This window comes from Adiantum capillus-veneris, chromosome 19 (genome assembly GCF_014529385.1).
Source record: "Adiantum capillus-veneris isolate H3 chromosome 19, ASM1452938v2, whole genome shotgun sequence".
In the NCBI taxonomy this organism is placed as follows: domain Eukaryota; kingdom Viridiplantae; phylum Streptophyta; class Polypodiopsida; order Polypodiales; family Pteridaceae; genus Adiantum; species Adiantum capillus-veneris.
The window spans coordinates 15,390,128-15,399,918 of NC_140949.1; the positions used below are offsets into that span (position 1 = coordinate 15,390,128).

At 43.8% G+C, this 9,791-nt stretch overlaps 1 protein-coding gene across 1 annotated transcript; it reads left to right on the plus strand.

Moving 5' to 3' along the window:
* Window positions 1-3,371: 3,371 nt before the first annotated feature.
* Window positions 3,372-3,667, plus strand: LOC147433617 (uncharacterized). The gene is made up of 2 exons (XM_086490409.1): window positions 3,372-3,389; window positions 3,428-3,667. Exons 1-2 carry the CDS (start codon window positions 3,372-3,374, stop codon window positions 3,665-3,667), a joined length of 258 nt encoding a protein of 85 aa, XP_086346535.1.
* Window positions 3,668-9,791: the final 6,124 nt, after the last annotated feature.

A 9,791-nucleotide genomic window follows, 5' to 3' on the forward strand; every position in this document is an offset into this window, starting at 1 on the left:
AAACACCAAGCCATTTGTTTTGACTCCAAAGATCTAGTGAAGCCAAACACCATCTTCTCTGAACCCAAATACTACTGACAACTCTTGATTAGAGACCTCAATGATCCCATTTTGTGTAGTAAACTCTACTTGTTTTGTATTCCTTTCATTTATAATCACAATACTATTCATTTTTTGCAAGAAACTCCCACTCTACTCAATTGTGCTCAACGGAATGTCGCACAACTACCACTCTCCCCAACTGTGCTCAACAGAGTTTTGCATGAAACTCCCACTCTACTGAATTGGAATCAAACGATAAACATCTCGGTTCATCATGTAAGAGTTGGGCGTTAAATGAGTTGTCCTTTAAATGATGCACTTGATTCTCTCCTCACACTCATGACACACATTCTAATACTCTTTCGTCACTAGGGACTCTTCTCTCTCTCTCTCTCTCTCTATAAATCTCCCACTCCTCACTTGAGAATAAGTTTCAAGTTCAAATCCCATTCCTCTCTTGAAAGAGTACATTTCAAGTTCCAAGCTTACAAGCACAAAGTCCCATTTCTCTCTTGAAGGAGCTCGTTTCAAGTTCCAGGCGAAGCAAAGCACAAGCAAAGCAGAAACTATTTTGAACATGACACGAGAAAGAAGCAAGGTACTCTCTCTCTCCCCCCCCCCCCCCCCCCTCTCTCTCTCTCTCTCTCTCTCTCTCTCTCTCTCTCTCTCTCTCTCTCTCTCTCTCTCTCTCTCTCTCTCTCTCTCTCTCTTTCAAACACACGCAAGCACTGCTTTGCCTTTCCCAATGGGTTTTGCTGGCAAAACCCTTTTGAGTGCTTTACAAAAGAGGAGCAAAAGCTAAAACGGGAGGTCTTCAAATGGGTTTCGTTGGCGAAACCATTCAGAAGGCCAAGAATTTTGAATCTCCAGTTGAGATTCTTGCCTTGCCCTGTGCAATTCCATTTTTGCAGATGTGCTAGCCATATGTATCGGCGAATAGTGGTACATTTACAGACTGTAATGCTGAGGAAGTGGCTTTGGCTACATGTGTTCTTGTAGTCATGTAATTTTGCCCTCCATGATGCTTTTTTGCAAATATTATTAGCCACAAATTTTACAAGGTAGGGAATGGTCCCTTGCTGACCATTCCCTGGAATCCAGGCGATTGCATGGCGATCGACGGAGATTGGGAGCCGTGCGGGAGTGTGGATTCCGAGTGAATGGTCTGCAAGGGACCATTCCTGGCCGTTAAGTGTCGGAGGAGGGGGGCTAACATACCCACTTTCTTTGCGTTAAGAGCTAAGCAAACTAGAGTCGAGCACTGCAGCACTGAACCAGGCGCACAATGCAACAACTATCTGCGATTCTAGGTGCAGCTACTGTGTCAACACCTCATCGGGTTCTATGTGCTGAGTTGGAGGTCCCTCATTGCTTGCAATTCCGAGTGAATGGTCTGCAAGGGACCATTCCTGGCCGTTAAGTGTCGGGGGGAGGGGGGCCAACATACCCACTTTCTCTTGCGTTAAGAGCTAAGCAGACTAGAGTCGAGCACTGCAGCACTGAACCAGGATCAAAGTGCAGCACTGAACCAGGTGCACAGTGCAACGACTATTTGCGATTCTAGGTACAGCTACTGTGTCAGCACCTCATTGGGTTCTGTGTGCTGAGTTGGAGGTCCCTCATTGCTTGCAATTTCGTGCATGACGGTTTTGTGTGCTGAGTTGGAGGTCCCTCATTGCTTGCAATTCCGTGCATGACGGTTCCATGCGCTGAGCTGGAGCGTTTACATTGTCTGCAAATTTCGTGAATTCCATGTGCTGACGTGGTGTGCATCTAGCCTCTGTAGCAATCCATTCAGGTCAGAAATGTCGAGTGGATGGACGGCACCAATCGCCTTCCCCACGACCCCCAACCTTGACGGTGGTTGGCACTTGGATGCTACTGAGAGCTTCTAACACAAAAGGCTCTGCACGTTACTCAAAATTGCATTTCTGCATGACCTTAAGATGAGATTTTGGACTAGACAATTCTTGTTTTTGGGTAGGCGAGTGTGCATTGATTTCTGGCAGGGAGGCATGCCACATTTGAGGCCCGGTTCCTTGCAACCACATTACTGATCGTATGATATAAGCGACTTGTGGACTTTTGGTTTAGACTCTTCCTATACTTGGTATTAACTTCTGGATGGGAGGCATGCCACAAGTCAAGTTCTGGTTCCTCGCATGCACTACTACTTCAATGCCACATGAAAATCTTGGTGTATATGTTTCTTGACATTGGGCATCTGTCTATTTCTTTTCTGAATCTTGGGGTTTGAGAGTGGTTTTCATGGGAAGCTATCCGTAAAGACTTGTCTATTTCATTTTAAATGCATCCCCAAGCTAAATAGGGATATGTAGATTCAGTTAAAATTCTTCTTTCTTTTCTAGTTTTTGAAATATTTTGTTCCACATTATGTCTCAATGAAGCTGTTAACCTTGATATCCTCATCTTACATCATTCTGTCAGTTTATATGGTACAAGGTATGAATGTTTCCCTTAATACGCTCCTCTTACATCATTTTCTCAATTTTTATGTACAAGATATGAATTCATCACATTGATTTGCATCATTCTGTCAATTTATATGGTACAAGATATAAAACTCATTGCATTGGTCCTAGTTTGTATTGTGTATCTAGTAGTATAAGTTTACTAAGAAAATCTGTGTGCCCTTTTTACATACATTACAATCAAATACATTCTGTCGTGATGTGCCTGTGATTCATTTTATTTGCCTATGATCCAGTTCAAGATTCCAGCCCTGCCCTGCGCAATTCTATTTTTGCCTTGACCTGCCCTGTGAGTTTTTCCATCGAAACCCTATTGAGGGCTCTCAAAATACGTGTAGATTGCGAGCAAAATAAGTAGGGTGCAAAATGTAGGGCAGAATGCAGAGGAGAATGCACAAAATGTAGCACAGGATGCAGGGTGCTGAATGGCTGTAGTAGGGTGCTTTGAATGTCCAGAATTGTAGAATGGTTGTAGGAGAGAGGCTCGTCTTGAGGCTGCAATAGAAAACCAGGACATAGACAAGGACATAGACCAGCTTGTCTTGAGGCTACAATAGAAAACCAGCTTGCTTTTTTAGGTTGTGAGTGACTGCGTTGTTGAACCCCTGACACGTTCCAAGGTGACCCCGACTCCACACGATTGAGTCCAGTTCTGACTCTGACTTCGACAACCCAATTGAGATGCCCTGCCTAGTGGGTTTCGCCTGCAAAACCCATAATTCAACACCAATTTTTCTCAAGTTTTTGGTTGTTTTAATGTTGTAATGTTGTGGTAATGGTAGTCCTTGAGGGTTTTGTTTTGGTAAAAATTCTCTTGAAAATCAGGGTAATCATAAAATGCATTACAAAGAACATGTAAAACTATCAATTTTTTTTTTTCTTCTTGTTTGCAGTCAAGTCCATTAGGAGAAAGAAAGAGCACAAGTAGAACCTCAAACAAAGGAGCAACAAAAAAGAAAAACAAATATGTTGATGTCGACATTGAGCAGGAAGTGGAGATCATAGAGCCTGATAGTCAAGTCAAAGATGGTGAAAACGAAGACCCTAAAGTGACAAAGGATGCAGTTTCTAAGAAAGAAGAAGATTCAGAGGATGTTATTCCCATGTGCTTAAATAAACCACAAGGTTCATAGTTTTGAGAGAGTATAACAATGAATCATGGAATGATGTTATTTGTTCCTTGGTGTCGTTACGTGGTCAATGAGAGGGTGAGGGAGCTGAGACAAGACCTCTATTTGCTTAAACGAGTTCTTGAAGATGACGGGTACTTTGTTATGAAGGATAGTTTTATTTTATCTGCTGTTAATATGCCGGATGGAACAACGAAAGATGTGGATGATAATATTGTTGAAACATGGGATAAAAATTGGAGCTTGTTTAACAAAGAGTTTGAAAAGGAGCTCAAGAAGGATGAAAAGTGGTCACATCTCAGCAAAAGAATGTTGTTCGTTTGGGAAGGCAACCATAGAACAATGTCTTGGATGCAATGTATAAATGAGATATATCAAAACAACAAAAGAATGCATTGACACTGGGTTAGCCACACCGCCCCCTAGCTCGGCGTGAGAGTTTGAAGTTCTCAGTTTTCGAAGCCGAGAACCGCATGAACCAACCAATCGGGGAGCCGGAGGTAAAGAAAACCACAAAAAAAAAACATCTTTCCCTATTATCACTATCACCAAACCCCGAAGGGCGCATCAAATAGCAGGGATCTCTCTATCCCTATGGCAGGTCGTCGTTTTTTTCAAAATCTCTCTTCCTTTTTCATTATTTTCCACACACTCTCTCTCTTCCCCCCCCCTCTTGGCCTCACACACGCCCCTCTCTCCTCCCCTTGTTTTCTTCCCACCAGTAGGCTGCGCTCCCCCTCTCTCACTATCTTCTCCCCCCTTTTTTCTCTCTCTTCTCTCTCTCTCTCTCTCTCTCTCTCTCTCTCTCTCTCTCTCTCTCTCTCTCTCCCTCCCTCATTATCTCTCTCGCTGCGTGTGAATAGCCCGCAAGGGAATGATAATAATGCACTCTCTCTCTCTCCTCATTACCCACCCTTTGACCTCATTATTTCCCCCCCCCCCCCTTCCTCGTTCGCTGTCGGCCAGGAGATGGCCCGGACCCCTACCTCACCTCATCTCTCTCGCGCTCTCTGGACCAGCCCGAAGGTGCGCAGAAACAGTCCTCTCTCCCTCTCTCTCTCTCTCTCTTATCCACACCCACACACCCTCTCACACTCCCTCCCTTTCTCTCTGTGTTGGCCACAGCAGAAACCGAAACTCTCTCTCTCTCTCTCTCTCCCAGGCTTGTGCAGGCACAAACCAATAGTAAAACACACACACACTCTCTCTCTTACATTATGCGTACACACACACACACACACACACACACACACACACACACACACACACACACACACACTCACTATCCCTCTCACACTCACTCCCACCACCCGCTACATCACCCTCTCTCTCTCGTGCTCTCTCGTAGGCCTGTGCAGGCACAGGTAAAAAAACACTCCTCTCTCTCTCTCTCTCTCTCTCTCTCTCTCTCTCTCGTAACACACACACCTACACACACACACACACCCACACACACACACACACACACACACACACACACACACACACACACACACACACACACACACACACACACACACACACACACACTCTCTCTCTCTCTCTCTCTCTCCCCCTCCCATATCTCCCCGCGCTCGCGTTCCCCTCCCATCCTCACTCTCGTTCTTCCTCTCTGTGTCGCCATCGCCATACATTAAAAAAAAAAAGTATATATATGTGTATATATATATATATATATATATATATATATATATATATATATATATATATATATATATATATATATATATATATATATATATATATGCACACACACATGCTTTATAAATAAAACCCCCCTTCTCTCTCATTCCCACATACGCACACATATACACATACGTGCACACACACGCATCGCTCGCACGCATATACACACCCACAATAAAAAGGCAAAGGAAAATACGACATTGACGCCAAAAGAAAAAAAGATGGCCAACTCGCGTGTTGCCAATACCAAAACAAGAAGTGGCGCCGAAGGCATGCCCCGGTCGGCACCGAAAGGAGGTAACACATAGCATCTCGGCTTCTCGCAACAAAATACCAATTCTGGTATCGTTAAACCTCACACTGACCACCCGAACCATCGACAAAACCCTTGTAAATTCCCTAAACCCCCACTCTTCCCTAATAACCTAGCCATGGTTAGTGGATTGTAAAAAAAAAAACTCTCCCCCACCCCACTCTTTCCTCTCTCTATTCTACCCTCTCTCTCTCTATCTCCCTTACTAGAGAGGCATCTAGACCTTCTACAATGACCTGTGGATATTTGCAAGGACCATTGGGTAAGTACCACCTCTCAAGCCTATCTAAAGAGGCCTCCGCTAAGCACAAAACGCACACAAGTGAAGGAGGAATACATTAGCTCCATGCACTCTACATTGTAAGCACCACTAAGCACATAATGCACCCCAAGCTAGAGAGATCATGGAATCATGTTGAGTTGCAAGCTTGGGCATTTTAGCATTGGAAACACCACTATTTTCCCCATTCTCCACCACACCATGGTTGAGTTACTAGTCACGACGACTCCATGCACATAAGGTAGTCACTACTCTCCCGCAAGGCAACATGAGAACGCTTGGATTGAATGCATCAACACCATGCTACCTTGGGCCGCTCTCGATGTTGGTGATTGACATCGTCGGTGGCTGCATCTTATTGATGTTTTCCCTCAACTAACCTTCCCGCTAACTCCAACTTCACCATGCACCATATGGCGCTCGCATTCCATCATGCATCCCTAGTACCAAGAGCCAGGTTTGTAGCCGTCAAGACCACCATTTGTAAGTATCATCATCGCCAATAAAAGGGTGCAATGTTGTCTTGATCTTTGGGGTCCATTCTCTGTTCTCCTTAGTTTTGTTTTCCCATATTTGCGGGATGTTTCGTCTCTTGTATATCACCCTGCTTGTGCTCCATCACGTGCGGCTTCTCCAATCAGTCAGTATGCTCCATACCGACCTTGTCACATACCTCCCTCGTACACACACTCCTAACTATTGACTAGGAATTTTCTTCATGTGGACGGTTGCTGTGAAGATAAAAGCTTTCAACACTGAGATAGAAGTAGATGTTTTTGTAATTCCTACTAAGGGGGAGGGCTATCCATTAATCTTGGGAAGGCCATGGTTGATGGAAATGAAGGCAAAACAGGACTGGGACACTGGGCTTCTACGCATGACTGGTAAGAAAGGAAAGACAATCTACTACGACATGAAGACTGGCAAGCAGAAGCAAATGGACCTAGAGACATCAGTAGATGAAACCACTAGTGAGTCTTCCACTTCTGAGGAGGAGACCACATCCACAGATGAAAGCGACAGTTCCATCGATGTGATGGATATCATCATGAAGGATCCACAAGCACAACTTGCGATCCGTCACCAGAAGGGCAACGCAATGAAGAGGAAAGTAAATCACCTGGCCTAGGAGAAAGTAGGTTGAAGGGTATGTTGTCTACGGAATCAACAATTGAAGAGAAAGAATTTTTTTTGCAAATGTTGATGGGATTTTCCGACCTTTTCATTGACAACTACGAAAGAATCACATGTATTATAGTAGTGGAACATCATATTAAGCTGAAGGAAGGGATAAAACCAATTGTGCAAAAGAAAAGGCACTCCTAGCCGAGGTAAGGAAGCTACTAGAAGCAAGGTTCATCTATCCTGTAGAAAACTCAGAGTGGGTGTCACCCGTAGTAGTGACTCCTAAAAAGAATGGTAAGTGGAGGGTCTGCGTTGACTACAAACGACTAAATGCAGCTACAAAGAGAGACCACTTTCCTCTCCCTTTCTTGGATGAGATTTTGAATGAAGTGGCGGGTTTTGAATGCTACACCACGTGTGATGGTTATTTTGGGTATTTCCAAATACGCATAGCCTTGGAAGATCAACTAAAAACCACTTTCATTACGCCATGGGGTTGTTTTGCATACAGAGTTATGCCATTTGGTCTCACAAATGCACCTGTCACATTCCAAAGATATGTCACATATGTCTTTCAACCGTTATTTGGAAGATCCATGAGAGTTTTCATTGATGACTTTTGTATATATAGCCCTCGCATTACACACTTAGAAAAGGTAACTGAGGGTTTGGCAAGGTTGCAAAGCCTAGGTGGGCAATTAGATATGGACAACTGCCACATTGGGAAAAGTAGAATCATTCTGTTAGGCCATGAAATTTCAGCAAAAGGTATCAATGCCGATCCAAGTAAGGTGTCCGCACTCATAGCCCAACCTTCACCAACAACCGCATGTCAACTGGTCTCTTTTTTACAAAAGGTGAGGTACTTGAGTAGATTCATACATCGACTATCACAACTTGTTCTACCACTGCAACAGCTCACTCAAAGATCAACTTTCACCTTGGATGAGGAGAGTGAACATCACTACAACAAGGTAAAGGAGGTCTTAGCCACCCTACCAACTATCTCACCACCTAAGTGGGATGAAAAATTCTATCATCTCAAGCGTGGGTGATGACTCCTTGGGTGCTGTGCTACTCCAGAAGAATACAACAACATCATTCATGAAGCCAATTTACTTCTCTAGTCAAATGATGATAGCAACAGAGAAAGGTTTCACCCATGTGGAACACCTAGTCCTAGCTCTTAGATTTGCAACTACAAAGTTTAGGTCATACTTGCTGCCTAAGCAATTTGTGATTCTAACCATGGATGAGATGTTTCCCTATGTTGTACAACACATGGATTTTTCTGCTAGGATTACTAAATGGCTAGTTCGTTTGCAAGAATTTGACTACACGGTACAGGTGGAAAGCACGACAAGGGCAAGCTTGTGGGGACTCATGACCTACCAAAACTTTGAGAAGAAGGTGAAGCAAGCTGCATGCATTGTGGTCTTTGATGACAAAGGTATTAAGGTATTTTTGCTTGGCCATTTGTAAGAATCACATTCTAACAATGAAGCTGAGTATGCAGCACTAACCAAGGGTTTACAATGGTGCATCTCGCAAGGGGTAAAACGCTTTAATGTATTTGGGGATGTTCTACTTTTGGTAAGGCAAGTAAATGGAGTATGGACATGCAAGAATCCTAGCTTGAGGACTCACTTAAGCTATGTAAAAACCTTGTTGGCTAAGTTTGAAGAAGTTCAATTACACCATATCCGAAGGGCTCAAAACCATGAAGCTGATGCCCTAGCAAGCGAAATACTGTAGGAAGTGGTGGTTGGGGCTATAAAGCTAAAGCTCCCTCTATTTCAAGGCAGTGTGACGCCTTACCTGACATCGTGCATTTTTTGGAAACAGGGGAATGTCCACTGGATTTAACAAAGTGACAGAAGCTATGGCTCACCCGGAAGGCCACAAGGTATCGGCTCATCAATGACGGTTTGTATTGTAAGGGTAAAGACCAAATACTTAGGAAGGTCCCTCTCTCTCATGAAATTACGGGGGTAATTTCCAGTTGTCATGACGGTGTTTGTGGTGGTCACTTTGCCCTAGATATAACAAGTAGGAAAATCTTGCAGTCTGGTTTTGTATGGCCTAGCCTCAACCGTGATGTACACCACTGGTGTAAGACATGTAAGTTGTGTCAAAAGGCCGTCACTAGGCCACTCATGCCTGAACCATAGACACCTATCCTTTCATATGGACCATTCAAAAAATGGGGTATAGATGCCATAGGACCATTGCCTAGGGCCAAATCAGGGAAGTTTTACATCATCATGGGAGTCAACTATATGACTAGATGGGCGGAGGCTACAACCACAACTAGAATCACAACGGTAGAGGTAGCTAAGTTTTTCTATGAGCACATATACTGCAGGTTTGGCACACCATTAGAAATCATCTTGATAGAGGGCCAGGTTTCAGAGTAGACTTGGTAGGAGAGTTAATGCAAAAACTTGGCGTTATACGGAGGCACTCATCACCATATTACCCTCAATGTAATGGCCTAGTTGAGAAAGTGAATGGAATGGTTTGTAAAATTATCACCAAGCAGGTTAATAATCATCCTGGAGATTGGGATAAGTATCTAGTCTCAGCTTTGTGGGCCTACAGAACCTCATTCCGTACATCTTTGGGGTTCACACCATATCATTTGGTATTTGGCAAGGAGACAATCTTGCCCATTGAGGTGCAACTACAAAGTCTCAGAGTGATGGCAAGACAACTTCAACGGC